This window comes from Dermacentor andersoni, chromosome 5 (assembly GCF_023375885.2).
Source record: "Dermacentor andersoni chromosome 5, qqDerAnde1_hic_scaffold, whole genome shotgun sequence".
Taxonomy (NCBI): Eukaryota; Metazoa; Arthropoda; class Arachnida; order Ixodida; family Ixodidae; genus Dermacentor; species Dermacentor andersoni.
Window position 1 is genome coordinate 149,305,956 of NC_092818.1, and position 22,950 is coordinate 149,328,905.

The 22,950-nt window shown below is 41.7% G+C and overlaps 1 protein-coding gene across 10 annotated transcripts in view; it reads left to right on the forward strand.

The window, feature by feature from the left end:
- The window catches only part of LOC126531396 (ras-related protein Rab-8A-like), a 52,028-nt gene that overhangs the window by 5,784 nt on the left and 23,294 nt on the right, over positions 1–22,950 (forward strand). For 2 of the 10 annotated variants that reach the window (XM_050178905.2, XM_050178907.2), the window contains exons 7-8: positions 5,085–5,111; positions 11,620–17,845. The exons of 4 other annotated variants lie outside the window; for them this stretch is intronic. In XM_050178905.2, coding sequence (XP_050034862.1) covers positions 5,085–5,111; positions 11,620–11,712 — 120 coding nt within the window. In that variant the 3' untranslated portion in view covers positions 11,713–17,845. Of the gene's footprint in view, positions 1–1,307; positions 1,414–5,084; positions 5,112–5,728; positions 6,082–11,619; positions 17,846–22,950 lie in introns of those variants that run through there. 4 more of the 10 variants (XM_050178908.2, XM_050178909.2, XM_055071139.2 and 1 more) reach the window with 3 other exon arrangements.

Below are 22,950 nucleotides of genomic sequence, written 5' to 3' on the forward strand. Positions count from 1 at the left end.
TAGCTGACTGGATTAAAATTGTAATTAGAAGTGCTTGATTTTTCAATCCATGGGTATTCCACTTTTGTGTCTCTTTTGTTCAATGCTATAAAAAGAAAAAGAGATGCAACCTCCTATGATATTTGAAATGTGTGTACCACAAGCACCACTAAAAGCCACTGACAGAACATGCACTGTGGCTTGGTGCTGCGGGGTTTCAAACTCAAAAATTGTGCTCACGTTATCACAGATTTGCCAAACTTTAGCCAGCCTTGGCCAGAGAGAACAGAATAGCAAAGAGAATAATTAAAAGTAGCAAAAGAAATAGGTGCACTCTGAATGACTACGTCTGGTTATAAATAACCAGCGAAAGTAGAACTAGACGAAATAGTAGTAAAGCATTACCTTGATAATTGAAAATAGTTTGGTTTGATTATGTTTGCAAGAATAGCTTGCTTACAAGGAATTTCAAAGAAAGCAGACAGGTTCCCCTCTCAGTAGAAGCTTCCTTGGAGCAGTGCACCATGAAATACTTTTCGATTTTAACAGATGCTTGATTTTCGCAATTTAGCACACATGTAGTTTAGCCCAAGTTGTGTTTATGGAGTAACAAATAGACTCTTAAATGCAAAATTCAACATAATCTTCAGATTTATGGCACTACTATAATACCTGATATACTGCTGTCAAAAGTAGGCAAAGAGAGTGCCTAAGTAGTTGAGGAGCTGATAGTCTTCAAATCAAAAAGCCACAAATATAGCCAATTTGGCACAAAGTAGTTCATTTTGAGAATCCTGAGCCTCAACACTCATTTCCACATTGCTTCGCACACAAGACAGATTCACGCAACAGACCAGACCACCAATTCAGTCTACAATCGAGGCACCACCTGACTCACTAGCACAGAATTTCAAGTTATTTGAGCTGCTTGCAGCATGATTCAATGTCGTTTGTTCATGTGACACAGAACTGTCAATTATGTCTTCAACTGAGCTTTTCTAGACAAGCATATGATGTAAGCAGGGGACAGTATTGGCACCACCACTAAAACTGCAGAATCAATTGCCACTGATGCTTCAGGTTTCATTAATAACAAACTTGTATGTAACAAGTTACTTGTGATCAGTTACATTATTTGGTAATATTCTAATTTAGCAATTATTTTGTTTACTCAGTGGCCAATTGCATGCAACAAGATACATTTTTGACAGAACAAGCTATAACAGGGAACGTAACTTTGTGTACTTAAATGTGGTGGGAACTACAGTGTCCAAAGAGATGAAAACATGTGCATGGGTTACCTCCTTCCCACAATCAGTATCCTGCAGGTACGCCTAGATCACCTGAACATGGCAGGCTTGCAGATTTGCATACCTCTCTTGGAAGTCTGACCCCTGAGCTTCTCTCTTGTAATAAATGTTTTTCTCTCTTTCCTGTGAGGCAGTAAGAGCTGCTGCTCAATTCTTCTTCACGTAATGACTTCTGTGAATTAAACAGAAGATTTTGGGGAATAAACGCTTATGTTTCTCTTTGATATATGGAACTCATACGCACCTTTCTTTTGCAATTTAGTGCCAAACGTGTGCGTCGTCTGTGTTCTTCTTTTGTCCTGTTTCTGATGCACTATGCGTCTTATCTCCATCATGATATATCAACAAGCCCAACATGCAGCTGTAGCACAAAAAAATCATTTTTAGGGCTGAATAATATGCAGCTTTATATTAAATTACATTACAGATTTGGCAACATTTTCGTCAATGTAAATATTTGCTGGCATATGTTACAATTAGTTGTTTAAGTCCAAATAGCAAAGGAGCGAAAGGCGCCATTAGCAGGCCCACCAGATGATAGCTGACAAATTAACATGGCACCTCTACGGCTTGATAATGATTGCCACTTCAGACATTTCTGCCAGGGATTCACCCATAGAAGATTTTTTTTTTAGCTTTTCACTGACTCTACCAGAAGCACGTTCCCAAGCTCCAGCAACAATGAAGTGCTGTGCTTCATAAAGGACACACAACCGAACATCGATTGTGGCATTACCGCATTTACTCGCATGATGATCACACTCGCGTAATGATTGCACCCCTGAATTTTGTCGTCAAAATTCGATTTTTTTTCTTTCCTGTGTAATGATTGCACCCTGAACTTGTCGCAGCAATATGTCGTGTGCCAAGTCTAGCTAATGATGATCGCGCTTACCATCTGTTGAATGCTACGCGAACGACTCTTGAAGACATAACAAGCGGTCTGCATGCACCCAACATTCGTAATAAGCAGATGCCCCATTTCATTCCGTTCATCACTTTCCGCACTTCCATGAAAAAAAAAAGCTACAACCAAACTTGTCTCGGCTTTATTGTTTGTAGGCTTCACAATGGTTTTGGTCGACAACAACGTAAAGGGCACCTTTCGATTCTTCTCGTCTGCACTTATGGGCACGCAAGAAATCGTGAGCAGCAACGATAGTGTCCACGTTTACACTGATACGTTAGAAGTGTACCCCATCCATACGCCGACACTTGTAACGCAGCTACGATATTCGCCCACCCTTAGCGGAAACATGCCGTATTAGGATAGCAGTGGAGACAAATGCCGTAGTTTCCGCAGCTTGCCCGCCATGTGTTTCTATGTCACTGGCAGCTAAGCGCGCCCATCTGTTTCTGTCTCCTCAAAGTGGACATGGCTACGTTATTGTCACAAACTTGCCGATATTACTGATATTATTCATTACTGATATGGAAGAAACTGTTTCAATGTGCATAATGTACTCACGAGAAGAAAAATAATCGCGTTCGGCGCGTTCGGCTCTCTCCGTCGGCCGCCACTTTTGTTTTGGTGTCCCGCACTGACAGCGGCAGCCGCCTGCCGCAGCAAATGTGGGATGAAAAAGAAAAACTTTTCTTCTTGTGCGAAATTTAACCCACGTAATGATCGCACTCCTGAATTTGCGTCAATTTTTTTTACGATAAAGTGTGATCATTATGCGAGTAAATATGGTAAGTAACCACAATCTTGTCAGCAAGGTGCTCGTGCGTTACAACACAGCCCTTTACTCCAGCGTACACATCTACAGAGTATTCAGTGTCACTGCACATGTCTTCGCAAGCAAACAAGGGAAGACTACCGAATAAAATTTTGAAAAGCAATTCTTAGTGAAATTGAACAAAGTTTGAAGGGCTGTAGAGGATGCATTGAAAGAGCCAGGCCAGCTCATTCTATTTACTGTGTTTTTTCAATGCTAATAAAAGTAGGGAGGAAAGTAACATTAAATTAATCTATTACATTTTAGTAATTGCTGAATTACCTTTTATGGGGCAATAATCACTAACCACTAAGAATTGTTCTTCAAAATTTTATTCGGTAATCTTTTCTCGTTTACCTGTGAAGACATTTGCAGCGGCACTGAAAGCTCTCAAAATGTGTGCACTAGAGATAAGGGTCTGTTGTGTGGTAATTGTAATGCAAAAAAATTTTGGAAGTAGTAATTGTAATTGGTTAATTTTTTCTGTAATGTGTACAAGTTTGATTAATCATTCTTAAATAGTGAATTACCCACTGAATATTATAAGTTTGACCTACTTATTAGATATTTTTGCAAGTCATTGGTGCTAGCTTTTGACATTGCCCTGCTCTGACTGTTGAGAGTAATATACCACCCAGAAAAGCATGAAAACTGAGATACTAGCACAGTGAAGGAATGAACTGCACAATTAAATTAGTGACATCTTTTCTCATATATAGTTTCCTGTTTTATGATTTTCTCGGCAAGTAAGTCATTGCTATTAGGACCAACTGCTGGGCAACTAAGTGCGTGATCTACTGAGATGGAAACCAGCGAAAAAGATTCATGCGTGACAGACAAGTGTGCAGGATTGCTACTGGGCACGTCGGCACAATTTTTTACATGTTGCACACATTTATTGTGTGTAGCAATCGTTCATTTAACGCTTGCCTTGAGCACGCACCTTTTGTGTGATACGTATGCACTTTATTAATGATGGTTTAGCTTTAGGCACAACACACAAGCAGCAGCAGCCAATTTGGAACAGCCAAGGCTAACAAGCAACACATTTTTTTATACCACAGTAAGTCCAGTAAGTCTCTCAGCGACTTTGCTGGTGGATACTTCGCCTGCTTCGGGAACTTGTTGCTATCAACTCGCCCCGTCTAGCCTCCGCAAGCGAAATTCCTTCCCTGCGTTCTCCCATACTTATACATATATATGTATATATATATATATATATATGTATATATATATATATATATATATATATATATATATATATATATATATACATATACATATATATGCATATATACTATATATACATCGCCCCCTCTTGCTGCGATGCAAAGTAAAACAAAAACATGCAGACATTAGGTTTGTGTGTTTTATTATTTCTGTGAGCTTTAATTCGTCTATTCAAGCAACGTATTACACAAATAACAGATGTTGCCTTGAATAATTCTCGAAGTCGCGTGTCGCTACAAGTGACGTCACAGTGCAAACATGTATACGTAGGCACACTAGCACGTGTACGTCATCCTCCGGGTTGGAGCGCAGCTGCTGTGAGGAGAAGGGAAAACAGCGTTCGGATTGAATTTTCAGATCTTTCTGCGATGCGTAACGATGTAATACTTTGCAGGCACGATAATTATTGTGCCGTGTGTGCTCTGAGCTTGTTAGCTCAAAATGGCCAGACCTGGTGAGGGGCCCTTTAAAACTTGTCATAAAACAATCCCAAATCCTTTAAGTTTACAAGAGATGTGGGAGATTTGGCAGGTATGCGTCCATCAATCATACTTTGTACTGATTGTCTGTTTTAGCTGGCTTTCTTCTTAGTAGACTAGGTCATGTCTTAATGCTGAACAACACCGCAAGATCCTGCGGACTATAATCTATTGCATAATGCATGCCTTTTTTTATACCTTTATGCATTGCAGCAAGGTGGAAAAAAGTAGTCACCATGTTTGTGCTCTCCTACTTGTACACTGTGACTTTGGTGAAACCTATCTGTTCTCTGTCAATATCCCTGTTCACTTTGTGATTCAAGATTGTCCATTGCCTCCTTTTCTCTTCTGCCTCATTTCAACCCTAGCTGGGTTCCATGATGGGAGCACATAAGGTAAATAGTCCTCTCACACAAGTGAGCATCAGGACTAACAGCCTGTTGTGCAATAGTTGTCTGCCTTGCTACGCACAGCATGAATACTAGCTGGTAGCAGCAATGTGAAGCATGTTTATTTAGTAATACCCCTTGCTTTGTGGTCCTTCCTCTTTCTGTTGTAGCCAAGATAAGAGTACTGAAGCATATTACGTAGCTTTTAAGTAGAATAGATGGCAATTAGAGCAACAGCAGTAGGTCGGTGTCTTATACGGTGTGACTGACAATTTCAAGGAAATCCGGGGAGATATGTGCTGCTTTCAGTTCACAATCTGTAGGCAATGCTGTCATGAACATGCGAGCCAAATATATAATCCCAATGCATGCAGCAGGGAGTCCACAATCGCGCATAAAATAATATTGCTCTCCCGTGGCTTTTGAGGTCCTCTCTATTATGCCCAACCTATAACATCATAGATCTGCGCTACAGCCCATAGATGCCAGCCATTTGGTGGTTATTCACAATCATGAGTCACTCCTGAGTGAACACTCGCACATACAGTGTTTTAGTAAATAGGGAAGCAGTGGTTGTTTGTGTGTCTTGCCCGTTCTGTCACCACTCCCTTTGTTGCTCTCAGGCACTTTTCTTCAATACCAACTTCAAAGGGTGGCTACAAGTGCATTGTGGAAAAAAGATAAAAGAAATAAAGGAGCAACAGGGCATTGCTATTGGTACTGCCCCGAGGAATGAGGAAAGTAAACGGTGTGCAATTTATATTTCTTTTATTACTGGAGCCCTTTTCGAAGATGTCTGTGGGAATGTATTCATTGAAAGGTGTAATACTTATTGCAGTGTGTTCTGAGTTTTGAAGAAAAACTGTTGGCAGGGCCCCTTTAACTAATTTCGTTTTGTTTTAAAGTGATAGCTTTCTTTGGCTCTTCTCCTCGCTTTGAGGTCTGTATGTATCTAGCTGTTTGTGGCCAACTTGAGACACTAGATGTCCCTAGTTACCACTAGAATAAATAAAACAAATAAAAATGCTGTAGCAATATAACCTACATATATTGCATGTCATATAGGAAGGCATGGCATATAGCATACACATATACGTAAATGTGTATGGAACCTCACGGCGATGACAATGGAAAAAATTTATTTTAAATTGCCATCACAATAAAATGTTCACTGGTTGGTTTCAAACCCTGACCCGCCAGCAGCTATGGTGTTGTGCTGCTAAGCACGACGAGGTCGCAGAAACAAATCCTGGCTGCAGCATTCATATTTCGATGGGGAGGAAAGGCAAAAATGCCTGTGTACTGCGCATTAGGTGCCCGTAAAGGAACTTCAAGTGGTCAAAATTAATGCACAGTTCCCTGCTATCGCATGCCTCATAAGGGTCATTCACACCGGCGGCTGACAGCGGTCGCTTTGCAACCAACTTGGTTGCAAAGCGGCCAGTCGCAAATGGTCGCTTTTCTTGAAAGGTGACTGTTTTGGGCCAGTCGCTTGCTGTTTGATTTTTCAGCCACATGACTGGTTGCAAAACTGCTAAACCAATCAGCGGCGTGTATGAAGTTATGTTAGCATGTGTTTTCATCCGCGTCCTGTGCCGCACCAAATACCGATTCCAAGCCACCATGGCAGATTACATGAATGTAATTGGTGTCTTGCTTCGTGATGCTAGGCCGCAGCAGTTCCAGCAGTGCCGATGTCGATTGTATACGGTAGCATATGCAGGAAGCTAAACAATGGCAAAAGAATGCACATAAATTATGCACCGATTCCCATGCAACACGAACTAGAAATTACAACTTACTCTCGATAATACTCCTAGCCATGCGCGTGGAGCTCAGGCAGGAGGCGTCTAGCGTGGCCGGTTACTTATCGTAAACAGAGGCACGGGCGCACGCACTAGCGTTGCTTTTTCTTCAGACGCTTCTGCGCTGCCACAGCTGATACCACGGCAAAGCACATCAGCACAGTGATGTCTTCCTCTTTGTTTGAATCAAAATCCATGGCTGTTGCCGGAATACAAAACCAGCGAATTGCGCGAACTGCGTAGATCCCTATAGAGTTCTCAATGAGAACAATAATCTCCAGGAATGCAGCCTGCAGGTCGTGCTAAGCCGGTCTTGCCAGTGTGAGCTTTGGTCACCTTACTCGCTTTTTGGTCACCAGTTGCAAGTGGTCATGCAATCTCCCTAAGTCACCGGTGTGATTGAGCCTAGAATCAGATCATGGCTTTGACATGTAAAACTGCGTAATTGAATTTTCTGTTTGTTCGAACCTAGTCCCCTATCACATAGCCTGATGCTCTAACCATTAGACTACGAATGCAAGCCTGAAAAGGTGAAATAATTTCATGCAACTCAGTGCTTGAGACATTTGGTGCATAAGACATGTCACAGAGCAGCAATTAAAGATGTGAGCAAGCGCATCATCTAGCTGACAACGAAGAGAGAAGTTACGGGTTGCATTTGTGCATGAAATTTACTGCATGTCTCTCATCATACTGTGGTGCTGTGGCATGTTTCTACAAAGTCAAACATGTTGTGTCTTGCAATTGTACACAATTTAATGCTGGATAAAGGTACTACTTTCTCTGCAAGGTCCACCATGCTTGCTGAGGAACATGTTTGTCACTGACATCTGCAGTGCGTCTCTCGTCATAATGCACAAGCTATCGCTTACAAAGATAACGTGAAGTTGAATCTGCCAGGATATTTTTGGTTTATGACTACCTCATGCACTTTAACACAGCAAAGAGCAGCGAGGGGTGAGCAATGAGCAGCGCACCTTTTGCCTTCAATAAAGAAGGCAAGGGCCTTGCACAAAATCTTGCAAGTTGAGAGGTGAGGCACGGGGTGTTTTGAAATAGAGAGACAGGGAATGTGCAAGGTTGGTGGCCGAGTGTGGCAGTGGCCGGCTGTTCGTCATAAGATAACTATATTTTGGGACTCATGCCAACTGATCTTCCATAACGCCAGCGAGAATGAGAAGTGTGTAAGGTTTTGCCCCTGCGTTGACTAGCTAAACTAAAAATTTAGTCTCCTATGCTTAGATGCACGCCTATTTCGTTATAGGCTGTGTACGGATAGAAATGTAAGTACCCGTGCTCGTAACACTCATGCCTGCAGCAGCAAATGGAGGGTAACCATCACTGTAGTACCAGGCCAAATAAGCAGAATGTAACAACATATCCAGTTGACTTATTTGTAGTTTCACAGTTAGTTTATTGAAAATGTGAAATCAGTGCACTTCTCTGCATCACCTGAGCCCACATACTGTGGGCAGAACAGGCACTACGAGAATTTTTTATTTTTTTTTCATGGTTTAAGATTAGTCACTTGGAGACAGTTTTGTATGTGCTGAATTGTGAATTGTGTGAAAAGCATGCCGTGCTACTGCGTGCTTGCTTTCCTGGAAGCTCTGTTGAAAAGTAGCTCCCAGGCATGAAGCTTCAATACAGTATTTTAGCATAGCGTTAGCATTCTGCCATTGCAATACTGACGCTAGCTGCCATGACAGCACAAGTGCAGAGCTTACCAGGCTCTCGGTATTTGCCACTACTGTGCTGGCGTATACCGAACTAGACAAATCATCAGCAAATCAATGTTTATTAAATGCTTTGGCGCCCTCTGATAGGTAGAAATAAATACACTTATGCAGCTCTGTGCTGTTCTATTAGGCCTGACAGTGTTGACACAAACAGCTGATCTCAAAAATAATGACAAAACATTCCTAATAATTTGTTCTCAGCCCTAGATGAGACTAAGCAGAGGCTGCTTTTACCATTTATTTCTTGCAGTCAGGATGGAGAGCAGGTAGTGAGAGCAAATTAGAATTGAAGCCGTCAGCTTGGGCATTGCCATGTTGTTTTGCAATTACGATAACCAGTGGAAGCCATCTGGCAAACTCTGGATGGTAGCTGTAGATGGCAAATTTCACGCAGGCATGGCAGCTAGTATTGGCAATAGTATGACATAACACTATGCTGAAACTGTCCAATAGTTTCTTCCTTTAGCCAATTTATACTGTGCTCTGCAAAAAAAAGGGAGCATGCTACAAGTGTTTTACTGGCATTTTGTTCTCACAATAACCATGTCTATGTAAACTGTGATCGGTTAAGTGTGTTTTCATTGAGTGTTCATTCAACATTAGGTCGCTCTTGTGTCCCCATTTAGTGACTGCTATTCAGATTAATTATTTGGCAGGGCACCTGTGCTCTGAAAATAGTATAGTCAACTATCATTAGTTAGACCACTGTAGGACTGTCCCATTCAGTAGTGCACCCCATGGTGTCTTCAAAATTTTGGCTTGTGCCACATTTTAAAGGGATTGTTAAAAAATATTGTTTGACTTTGTAGTGTCATTTTTCCGAATTGAGGAAATGTTCACAAGTCATTTGTTGTGTGACGTAGGTAGTGCAGGATACATCAGGTAAACATTAACAACAGTGTACATTTGTAAGAAAGGAAATTTGTGCTTCCAAATCTGTGAGGAATACCGTGAGAAACTTTGTTGTGAACTCAGTGTTTTGCAATTTCATTCCCTACTGAAATATTGGAACAATTTGAGTGCACATTTCATGGCAGCCAGCGCCTGAGTTTCATTTGTGTTTTGGCACAAATAGTTCTCGGGACAAGTTTTTATCTGAACAGTATATATGGAATTGGTGAAAATCGCAGAAATATGTGTTTGCAAAGACCAAGCTGTTTCCAGTGCCTCGTTGGTCTTTGGGTTAGAAATGACGTTGTTGGTGGCAGCATCATCACAACTGCTTATTTTTAAATTATCCAGCCATCTCTGTGGCCAACAGATTTTCCATGTAATAACAGCAATGCATTCGTCTTTAGCTCTATACTCAATAGGGTCTAAAAACTATTTAGCCCCTTCTGCATTTTTTAGGAGCTCTGCTTGTCGATTTTGCATTAGTACAGTTTGTTTCATACGATTATGCTTGGTTTTTGTTGCTTCAGACAAGCAAGGTTTTTCACTGTCAGTTTGACATTTTGATCACAGATGGCAGCACTTGTGTCGTATTTGCCATCAATGAATGTGGTGTTGCAAATAGGTGTGACATGAATGTTCAACATCCAACAAAGAAAGAAAGCTGTGGCTATGTTGTGCTGCAGTTCTAGCAATGCTTAATTGCAGTATTGCTATTAGTATGTAGCGCTAATGTATCTACTGTAGTAATGTTTTACTTTGTAAAGTTTTCACTGGGGAAGCTTGTTGAAACCAGTGTGCACCCACATGTTCTGCTAGCAGGGTTCATTGCCAACTATGTGATGTACACACACATTTTGTGCTAGGTAGTGTTGAGTGCTTAGTATGGTTTGCTTGCATGTGCATTTGGCATGATGCGCATCTCTGTCATGTCGCCTCGCATCATATGCTTCAAAGGAGACCTTTATCTTCTGCACGTATGGCATGGCCTACTTGCATGTTACTTGGACGAGCCCCTTTTTTCTCATTTGGGTCTAGTGACTGTATTTGGGTCTAGTGACTGTATTAGTATTGAGATTTTTTCACGTAAGAATGTATAGGTACCCATTGGGGTTCTCCTAACAAGTCTGAATTAAGTAAATGTTGTATTTACAAGTGTTTAGTTGATAGATGTTGTGTATGTTGAGTTGCATCACTTGTACAAGTTAAGGTAAATTCATGGACTCGTATTGTGGTGAACTAGCAGCATTCAAAGCATAGTTCATGCAGGTTTCTGTAGAAAATGTTTGTATACAGAATGAGAACATGCTGTGCCTTTTCTGACTGGATATTATTTCCTGTGGCACCTTACTATGATCTTCCATCACATAGCTGTTATTTCTGTAAGTTAGCGTTCTGTGATGTTAGTCCTCACAAGTTTACATGAAAGAAACTTGGCTGCTGGAAAAGCTTTTAAGGAGTGGGTTGCAACCATACTTTAGATATAAGTACGTCATCCACATTTGCTTAGATGAGTTACATTATGTATCATTAAGTGTAGTTTGCTGGCGATGTTGAAAAGTTGCAATCTCGAAAAGAATTGCGAAGGTCATACCCTGAAAGGGAGCCTGTCCATGTACAGACACCTAGTTACTGAACTTAAGATGCTTTTGCTAGACACCCCTGAATTGAAAGCAGCTTTGCATTGATATGCACAGCTGGTGAGGGCTTTAAGCATGAAATGCTTATGTTAGCAGCATCAAGCAGATTCACAGGATCATGCAAAGCCTCATGAAACACCTCTCGTCACTTTAATCATTGGGTAGCAATCATGACAGAAGCTTCCATGAGAGGAAGAGGATGTCTTCCTTTTGTGTTCCTTTATCATATGGCATGCTTTTGTGGCTTAGGATATGTAGCAACTCTTCCTGTGGCATGTGATAATGTAGAACAGTGGAAATTGTACTTCAGTGAATAAGCATGCAGTCAAACATTTGACGTCTTGATTGTATGGCTGGCTCTCACAACCACATAAGAGGATATGCTTTAAAAAAAAAAAAAAAAAAACATGCTAATGTTCATTGGCACCCTCTCTTCCAGGCGGCTCGGGCGCAGCCAAAGCCAGCAGGCCCTCACCTACACTCTGCTGAGCCCGTGCGAAAGAGGACCCGGTTCACGTGCACTCTCCTATGATGTCTGTAGACTGTGAAGCACAAGTAGTGCAGTGACTCGTATCAGTGCCTAAAAAGGGTGCCTGCCAGCTGCAGAATCCAGTCTTCAACCGCCACACTTTGGCACGACCGACATCTTTTTGTGGGCTGGCATCGTGTGACGGCCCTGGCTTCTTGCTCCTAGGCTCTTCATGTCTGTCTCGCCCAGAGGCGTGCACACCGCACATCGCTGCACGTGCGGTCACAGGCATATATACACAAACACCTCTTGTTCTGACCACACTGAATGCAAAAGGTGCCTCACCCCCCCCCCCCCCCCCCCCCCCGGTCTTATAAACTCTTATGTGAACGGCAATCAAAGAGAAGGTACACTTTGTCTTCCACGTATTCTTTCGCTCTGTACAGTAAGGCCCTAGTCACATTGGCACACTAATTGCAGTTAAGTTGAGCCTGAGTTGCACTCTAGTTACACATGCATGATTAATTATGGTTAAGCTGAACCTAAGTTTTGGCCTACAGCTGTTATGAAAAGTTACACGGAGTTACACGATTACATTGCAGTTACACATGGCTATTAACTGCAATTATTGCAGTTAATAGCCATGTGAGGTATGTTAGGTTTTCCATGAAACTGAACGTAACTGCTGCAGTTGGTAAGAGAAGTTTCGCTGAGCTTCAGTTAGTGAGCAAGCTCAATTAGGGTATTACAGCCTACTCTAGTTATGCTCAATTGCTAGAAAATTTTGACCACATTTACTGTGGTTAATGACACAAACAACTGAGTTTTTTCATGTAACTGGGCATAACTAGAGTGGGTCGCAACAAACCCCCGTATTCAGAAATGTTAAAGCCACAACTCGACTTAATCCAAGTCCGGCTCAATATAATGGCTGATGCCAACATGCCCAAGACACCCAATGTGTTTTCCTGGGTGCAATCACATCGGGCGTCATCTTGAGCCAGACTTGACCAAGTCGTCCTGGCTTCAAGTTAAGGCGCATTTGTGAATATGGGGGTGAGACCTGGCTTAACTGCAATTAGTGTGCTCATATAACTAAGGTATAAGCGATGTGTTTTCCTTGTTTTTCCTGCATCTTGATTTTACTCCCTGTTCAAGGGTGAGTGCCTCTGTTATGAAAGGGTCTCATTTGTTGTGCTGATGTATTGATTTGGGACAAAATGTACTTGCGCTGTGGCCTTGAGCTGAATGTTGTTAGGTTTTCAGCGGCTGTAGGAACCTTAACAGGGTGCGTCGAGAGTTACGAAGGATAATAACTCCTTATGTGTACAGCGTAATTGACGTCCAGGTTGTTGTTTTTTTCATCTCGTTCTGCCAATCTCGTCCCTTTGTGACTGCATTGTTTTGTGGCTACTGGTTCCATTAACATCCCTTTCGTTCTTTCTTTTTCTTGAAGGCAGTGCACAAAGAACTGCCTGCATCTTTTCGAGAGGAATTTTTATGCCTAAAAGACAAGTAAGCTTTTTTATCCTGTATGTACCCAGATTAGTGTGACATTACCAGCAAAAACAATATGTCGCCATTGCCAACATTTTCCACCTAAGTGCAGCATTTAGCCCCCTTTCAAAAGTGATATCGTGGACAAACAAAACGCTGACAGCAAAGTTTAAAACATTGAACATCTCTCATAGGTAATGAATGCAAAAGTGCAGTTCCACTCAACTGCATATCCAGTAGCCAACGATTTCGTCCAGAACTGAACGTACGATATGAAATTGGTCTGACATTATTTGAAGTGGTGAAAACCAGTAATGGAAAAACCTGTTTCAGTTAAACTTGTTCACATTTCATTTGTCCATGATAGTGCAAGCCTGCAAATACCTGACTTTTTGTCAATCACTTGATGTATGCAGAATGCTGTTTATTCAAATTTGCAATTTTCCCTGTCCATTTGTTCCCTGTCCCTGTCCTGCTCCTGCCTTTTACTGGGCCAGAATTTTTTACTTTTCACTTGATGCTTTCTTTTTCTAAGTTGAGTGGTGCTGCTGAAGTTGCACAATATACTTTGCAGCTGCGATTTCATATGCCATACACATATACTCAAAGTCCTGTTTCTTTCTCCTACTCATTGGTGTGTGCAAACGCAGCAGTTCTATACACTCAAGTTTGTGAGCACTCTTCCTCTTATCACACCACCAAATGCTCCTCTACTACATTGATTGTGCTAACTTTCATCATCACCTCTGATGCTTGACTGATGTTATTATGCACTCACTTTATGTTATAAATGCATCTGAAGCAGCAAGTTTTGCTTATGGGGCTTTTTTAAATTCAATGGAGGGATGAGAGGTGCGGAGATTGCAGTCTTTCAGCATGTTTTGGTGATATGGGCTCATGTCAAACACTGGCATCATGTGTCCATCTTTCATGTCGTAGATTTGACATGTGATGTTCTCACTCTGAATTATACTTAACATCAATACTGGGTAAAAAAGTGGCTCTTTGTACAAAAAAAGAAAAAAGAAAACGTACACGTGATTGCGTCAAATGCAAAACACAGTACAGTCGAACCTTGCTATGATGAAGTCACATCCAACACTAAAATACCTTTGCTATAGCCCCTATTTGTTACAAGTGTATATTCATTACATGCTAATTTGGCAATAAACATTTACAATTTACTTTATTATGTCCAATAATTCGTCATTTCTGTGTTCGTTATATCAGGGTTCGACTATATTATAGTAACATTGTGTCTTGTGCATTGTTGCAACAAGTGCTGTGTTGGCGTAAGGCAGTTGTTAATTGTAAATTAGTCTGGTCAAGCACGTAGGTGATATCCAGATTCTTAGAAAGTGTTGCAAAGGCCTTTAAGTAGCAAGAAAATTCAGTTTGTGCTTTGGATCATCTGTCACATGCACATAGTGAGTCACAAGCTGGCAATAACAGCTTTAATGCCAGGAAATTTCTGCTGCAGGTATAGCTGGGACAAGGCGCCATTCCTCAGGCGCTGTTTGGAAGCATCATCCGCTTATTCACTGCCTCCATTTAGTTGGCTATCCACAGTCTATTTCTATTGCTGAAGGCAAATTGTCATATACAATTTGGGTTTGCCCTGGAGCTCCATTTCACAGCGGTGTTATAATTGTACGCAGACAGTCCAGTGGTACCTTTGCTATAGCATTCTCTGCTGATGTTCACGAATTGAATTCAGTTTCACCTGCCTGCTGGCAGTCAACCAGTAGAACACCTTTGCAGTGTTGAGTCTGTTTTAAATGCCTACCATTCCGGTAGTCGGTTGTGGGACACAAACATCGTAGCACATGTAAACATCGTAGTGCTGTGATAGACAATCTCAACTGCAAGTTTAAACTTGGAAATGTGCATGCAGACTTTGGGCACAAGAACCTTTTCCCCCCTCACTAACCTGTTTCCTTTCATAGTTGTCACGCAGTACGTGCTTTATTTGCTCCAATATGACAGAGTCGGAACCCACTTGACAAAGAGAATGAAGATCCTAACTTGAGTGTATGGTGGGAGCAATTTGTAAAGAAATCTCTACTTGGTGTCGTCCGAGAATCAGCCATTGCCATTGTAGTTTGTACACTACACTCTACTTTTTACATTACACTGGTGCCCTGCCATTGGCTGTAATCGTACAGGTGGAGGTAGCCCTGCTAATTCAGCAGCTGACAAGGTTTTTTGTATTATTAAATTTATTCTTCCGGGCTTGTATGGGACTGTAGTCTACTTGCTAGACTAGTTGCAGTGTAAAACATTCCTTTACATACACCATTTGATACTGTTTGAATACAAGCATGCTGCACTGTCCAGACACATGTTCTGGTTTCTTTATATATGACATTTTGCACATTACAGTGCACACGTTAAAATAAGGATATCATATGCGTGGAACATAGGCCTTAGTCGGTAACAGGTGCCTAAAAATTTGTCACGTAATGCTGTGCATTTTTCATGGCTTGCAGCTGTCACCAGGCACTATAGGTTAGTGTACAGTAGACGCGTAAGAATCAAACTTCAGTTATTCAAAATCCAGATGATTAAAAAAAAAAATTAGGCTCACTTTGCCATGTTTTCAGTGGTCCTTGAAGCCACCCTTAAGTCAAGCAAGGCAGTCATTGATTTTGGTTAATTCATACTTTTTTACTTTCTAGGGGTTATAAAGGCATTCATTAATGTGAATAGCCTAAACATGCCCTTGTCTGATATTCAGATTGCTGTGTATCTTAACTGGAGACACTACAGATTGATGTCATTGACCCAGTTGTCACGGAAAGTGATGAAGTCCTGCGTACCTCTTTTCAGACATGACCATGTATGTCCATGTACACCCGCGATCAAAAGTATATGGCAGGGGTATTGACAAAAAAGTAAAAACAAATTTCTTGTAACAGAGACTGACAACGTGCAACTGACAATTGGACTGCAATGTTTGCAATGTCAAATCTAAACTGCAGTCTTTAGTGTTATGTTATGTTACATGTTTAGGCATCGAGGAAGTTCGGCCTCTATAGAAAATCTGGTCCACATACTTTAGATCATTGGTGTACCTGTAAATTTAGTACCTCATAATTCTGTTGTGTAAAGAAAAATTTGTGGTCCACAGAAGTTTGAATTAAAATGAGTTGACTTTAGTTGTGTTCCAAGAAAAAGCTATCACAAGTTCTAAGTGTCCTAACATTTGTAATTACTGCAAACCTAGGAAAGCAGTCTAACATCTGAGCACAGATGTGGGCAAAGAGTGTATTTAAGCAATCTGCTACCTGCTCTCTAGCATATTGTGTAATATGAACTGTTTACCAGGTTTCTGAAGTCAAGCCAATTTTAGTGAAGGTACTTACATTGCCATCATATCCTGAAGCCCCAAAGTTCCTCTAAATGTTCCTATGTATAGTGAACAGCACAGAACTGTAAAATGTGCGAGTACTTGCGTAGCATGAACTCTGTTTTAAAAACTTGTTTTGTTGCGACTTCACACAAGTTAATCAGGCAAGAAAAAAAAAAAATCCAAGCCAACTCTCACTGGAGGTACTTGCATCTCTCTTGAATGTCTTTAGAAACGAACAGAATGCATAAGCTTTTAGAAACTGCCTGCTTGTTATGATATGGTCATTCTATCATGTTTGTCTCACAACACTGATGTAGCAGCTGAAACCCTGTGGTTGGCTGGGTAGCCCAAATCACCAAGTGATATGTTCCCCATGAAACAAGCCGAGACACTTAGCCCAGGTGCAATGGAACAGCAGCCAGCAATTTGGTTTGGGACGTCAAAACCCATAATTTAACCATGTCTATTTGCTGTGTATAGGCTGCGCATTTGTAATTGTTGCTTAAAGGGAAGCTGGAGAACTTGAGAATCGAGCATTGCCAAAGGAAGTTCTTAGTCTGCCAGTTTGCAAGATGCTCATCGTGTATGCCTCCGCGGAGCAAAATGTGTTCATAGACTCGTAAAACAAGAACAGATGTTTAATTAGAATATGTACCTGCTGTTTTTGGTAGCTCTGTGATGGTGATGTCAACACCAACATCCACGCTATATGGGCCAGTGGAACCTATAGTATATCCCAACATAGAATTATGATTCACAATCTCGGTGCTGCCCTTCTCATGGGTATTATGAGGAAGCACTTTGCCGTGGGAGTGGGCTGTTAAATCAAGAAACCACAGCGAATTTCATCATGCACTGTTGTTATGCTTAGAGAAAACTTACTTTTTTTTACAGAGTGTAAGGTAGGTTCGGCTTTCCTTTAATTAAGCAATGTGAAATGGTGATTATGGAACAGTTTCTAAACAACCCTACCGGTACGTGAGACATCGGCGACACGAGAGTGCGTGTTTCTAAACAAAGTTGTTGCTACAGTCAGGAGCAGAAATTCCAGTGTTACATGTGACACATAACTTGCCTTAATCAGTTGTCATACTATTGACAGCGCACACTATACTCACATTTTTGGTAAATGGCAATCTTAAAAAAGGAATTGCTATTTTGGTCATTCTTTTGGGATGGGCTGTGCATCTTTGTAGTCAGTCAACAGTATTGAATGATCCTGGTCAGATGCATGTTTGCTTGTTACTTGTACACAATTATGTGATTGTGAGGAAATGTCAAAATGCACAGGGATGACGAAAAGCATGTGATACTGGTCCCTTCCAATAAATGTTTTTTTTTCTTTAATGGTCTTGGTCTGATGTGGACTTGTAAGCTTTGTCTTTGAAATGATTGCCAGCACATTGTAATGAAGGAGAAATCTTTTTTCAGAAAATAGTACAATGAGCCATGTTCTGTCAAAGTATTGCCAAAGTGTGAAAGCCACCGCGTGTATGACCGAGCCTGCTGGTGGGCTGCATAACAGCACTCTGCTCCACCGGTTCGTTGACTATGCTCGGCATAGCCAGCACATCGAGCGGTGTGCAATAAACTCCAAAGTTCATTCCTCTGAGCAAGTAAGCTCGACATGCTTGCTTGTAGCGGGACATGGCATGCAACTTCTTCCATATTTAAAATTGCAGGCAGCGCAGTCCTGGTAATGTTCTCATTTACAGAGGCAATGAAAAAGCTGGCTTTGAAACCAAGTCGAACACTTTACCTCACCTCTACATCGATGTTTAGGGCAGCACAGACAACAGAATTAACCCTTGATTACAGCGAGTGTGCACATGAGCTTTTTTAAAGAGGTGGCAAACCAGTACACAATGGTTATCTGTGCTGCACTACTGCCATCGAAGCAGGTTGTCATCCTTTGGCTTCATTTTGGTTTTTACAGCTATGACACAAAAGTTGGCTTGAACAGCTAGAAGAAAAAAAGAAATTCTTGCCAGGTACCTGTTCTCTGTAACAGACAAAGCTGACAAGCATATGTAAGCCACTCCTGTGAGAGGCTCCATAAGCTTGGCTTTCGACTCATTCTATCAAAGAACGACTCCATAGGAAATTTCCTTGCTACTTCGCAACCCTCATCTCTGGTAGCTCTCTTGCTGTCAATGTATGATGGTGCATTCTGTTTAGACTAATGAAGTATTCGTTCAAAACTCGTTAATTTTGTGGTAAGAGGTTAGTTGCTAGAAGATAAAATCAAGGTCAAGCTTCCGTTTATCAATCGCACACCGAAACCCCAGTGCCTCTATGTTAATGTGACATGAATTTTAAACTATTTTTGTTAATTGGGCTGTTGTGGCATGGTGAATGTTTTCGCAACTTGCCAAGTTCAATATTTGGCTCTTTCAGAATACAGTGCAGTCGACTCTTAACAATAATGAAGGAATTATGCCTGAGCAGGCACCATCAAAATCCATGACACGGTGAACTTGTGCGAGAACTCGAAGGTGGTGTTGCAACTCATAGTTCTTTTTTGCGTCTTGTCTATCAAGGCTCCTTATGCAATAAGAGAAGATTTTTTTAACATTGTTACATTGTGGCAGTCACATATAAAATGTATTTACAATATTTACAAGAGAGGCAACGATACATGAACAAGATGGCTGTCGAGACTGATTCTTAATCTACACGTCAAATCTTCTGACTGGCACCACTCTTGGTTGCACTGTAACGTAATCCGCGCCTGTAAAGGCGCCGACTCGTCGTTAACTATAAGGGAAGTGAACTCGTGGCAAAGTAAAAATTCAGCCGAGTCATGCACAACGTCGGTGCAGACAGTCGAGTACAGCGGAGCGATCTCATAGTTAACATCGCCAAGCTGATGCAATATCATGCAGGGCAAGACGAGTGCCATGGTGGAATGATGAGTGCAAGGAAGCGCAGAAAAAACAAAATAAAGCATCGGGCATGCTTAGCTGACCCCCAACTGCAGAAAATTTGATTGAATTTAAACACATTAAATGATATGGAAGGCGAATGTGGTGGCAAGCTAGGAGGGCAAGCTGGGAAAGGTTTCTTTCTGGAATTAATTCATGCACACAAGAGGCAAAAGTATGGAGCGGGCTAAGGAGGCTTAAGGGACAACGAATTCATCCATTGCCCCTGGTGGATAAAGAAGGAAACAAGTTGGAAGACCAGGCCAATGCTCTTGGTCAACGCTTTGAGCACATGTCTAGCTCCATCCACTATTCGGATAACTTTCTGATATACAGAACAAAAGAAGAATGTAAGCCCCTGAACCATAAATGTAGCCCAAATGAACCTTACAACTGTCCTTTTAGCATTGCCGAACATAAGGCTTCCTTGGCATGTCAGAGCCTTGCACCGGGCCTTGATAGAATCGGGTGTGATATGATTAAGCACCTGTGCTCCGACATGCAAATCACACTAGTACTCACTCTTTTCAATATTATCTGGCCTGCTGGGTATCCTCCCCATGTAAATAGAAAGAAGCTATTGTTATCTCAGTTTTGAAGCATGGTAACGATACTTCATTGCTGACCAGCTACCATCCTATAGCGCTTACGAGCTGCCTTTGTAAACTTTTTGAGAAAATGATCAATCGCCACCTTGTACATTTCCTAGATCCAACAAAATGCTCGACCGATTTCAATGTGGCTTTAGGGAAGGCCTCTCTACAACCGACACATCTTGTGCACATTGGAGAAAACATCTGTGATGCATTTGTACAGAAGCAGTACTTGTCTATATTTCTTGTTTATATTCCTTGGCCCCTCAATTAACCCCCTTTCTTCTCGTTCGATATGGCCAAGGCCTACGACACAGCATGACTGTACGGTATACTACGAGACCTGTCGCGGATGGGAATTCGAGAAAATATGCTTAACATTTAGAAAGCTATCTGTCCAAACACACTTCCCGAGTCAGAATCGGCAATGCATTGTTCCGTTCATTTACACAAGAAACTGGTATACCACAGGTGCCTTCAGAACAAGCCTGATCGAGAGCCTATACGTTGAATCAGATGGGCAGTTTCTCCACCTACAAAGAACCTACAGTAGTTTCACATATTTCCCCAAAGTGCAGTCTAATCCTCGAAATCCTTGCTACAAATACGTTAATCATGTGGCATGTGCTGCACTATTCCATAATCGACCCTCAGTGGGAGAGCCTTTTTCAATGTGGGTCAGAAAACTTGCAAGTGATGAAATGGGTGTCCCTATCCTCAAACATCGCCTAATTTATTTATTTCGTTATTGTACCCTCAAGGCTTTACAGCATTGTAGAGGGGAGGGGCATAGAAAGAACACTTACAAATTTGATAAGGAGCACTTTACATAAAACAAAATCAGAAAAAGCACCAAAAAAGAAATGATTGAAAGATAATGGCATGTTGTCGTAACGTACATGAAATGACATGGTGACACGCAGGTCATTACGCTATGCATGCATACAGCCGCCAAAGAAAAAAAAATGTCAAAACAAAAAGACATCAAAAGGACCTGTTCCTTGCGGCATCTATCTGTGTTAGTAATACTGACGGTTGAGTCTGGCAGGTGGTTCCAGTCACGGCTAGTTTTGGGTAGAATCGAATGGGAATATGTTTCCGTGTTTCTTCAACGAATATGAACTTTGCAATGGTGATCAAAACATGAAGGCATGAAAAGACCAGGCTGTATCCAGCACAATTTAAGTATGTGGTTGTGATAATAGATCTTTTGAAACAGGCAAAGGCGAGATTATTTTCTGCACATGACAAGGGTAGGGAGATTGGCCCCAGTAAAGCTGTTACTGCCGTAGCAATGGCAAATCGTTGAATGTGACGCATCATTTGCAGATGTTACAAACATGCTCCAGATGTGCACATACACATGCACTTTCGAGAGCTCCAATCAAAGTACACCTGCCCAGAGTTTTACACAGATGCGTCAAAATCACAGTCCAGTGTCTCTTACGCGGCTGTCAGCCCATCGTTTTCAGAATCTGACGTTCTACATCTTGAAACCAGTATGGCAGAGGCCTATGCAATACTGTCGGCTACTAAACACATTGAAAACAAAGCTCCCAAAGGCCATCATATTCACAGATTCCTTGAGTGTCGTCAAAACTTTACAATTGTTACGAAAACAGAAAACTCCCGTAATAAACAACCTCTATACACTGCTGTAGAATACATGCGTCTAACCAACAGGTTCTAATATGCCGGGTGCCTGGACACAGATGTATGGTGCACGGTATGGTGTATGGTAACGAGCCCGCAGATAAAATGGCAACTCCCATGGCAACAAAACCTAGAAATCTGTCCATACTCATTCCTGCCACAGAGTGGAAGCCATTTCTACGTGAAACGCTCGGGAGCTATTGGCAATATTTGTGGGGTGAGCAAACATTGAATAAGCTCCATGTAATTAAGCCACTGCCAGGGAACTAGCCATCATTAACAAAGTCACGACAATCTGAATTTCTCTTTTGCCGCCTCAGAATAGGGCATACATGTGGTACACATTTATACCTTTTAACTGGCGCTGAAACTGCCCTGTATAACAGCTGTGTCTTACCAGTACTCGCGTACGGGGCAGAAACCTGGAGGCTTACGAAAAGGGTTCTACTTAAATTGAGGACGACGCAACGAGCTATGGAAAGAAGAATGATAGGCGTAACGTTAAGGGATAAGAAAAGAGCAGATTGGGTGAGGGAACTAACGCGAGTTAATGACATCTTAGTTGAAATCAAGAAAAAGAAATGGGCATGGGCAGGACATGTAATGAGGAGGGAAGATAACCGATGGTCATTAAAGGTTACGGACTGGATTCCAAGGGAAGGGAAGCGTAGCAGGGGGGGGGGGGGCAGAAAGTTAGGTGGGCGGATGAGATTAAGAAGTTTGCAGGGACAACATGGCTACAATTAGTACATGACCGGGGTAGTTGGAGAAGTATGGGAGAGGCCTTTGCCCTGCAGTGGGCCTAACCAGGCTGATGATGATGATGATGATGAACCTGAACTCTGTGGCACATGTGGCGAAAGGCTGACTGTACTCCACGTCTTGCTGGAGTGCCGGGAGGCAGAAGCAGAGCAAAGGTGGCACTTTGACATACAAACAATGTATCCCCTTAGATCTGACACTGTTTCTTGGCCCAGAACCTCTGCTTGAAACCAAGGCAGCGCTTAACTGTTAAAATGATGTGTGCTGCGTGATTAGCTCGAGAGATTCGTAGCCCTCCCTCTATCTAAAAGTATTGCTGTGAGCTTAGTGTTTAGAAAAGCATGTGTCTCCAGACCCTTGTGCTCAAGGCTCTTAGTGAGGCAGTAATGCTGGTAGAACTGTCACATCTTTTTAGTGTTTTTTATTGTAGAATATATTTCATGGTCATTGCTCTCATCACTTGTCCTTGACATTATTTTAATACTCGTATATTTTACGCACCTTAAAGGGAATATCTTAG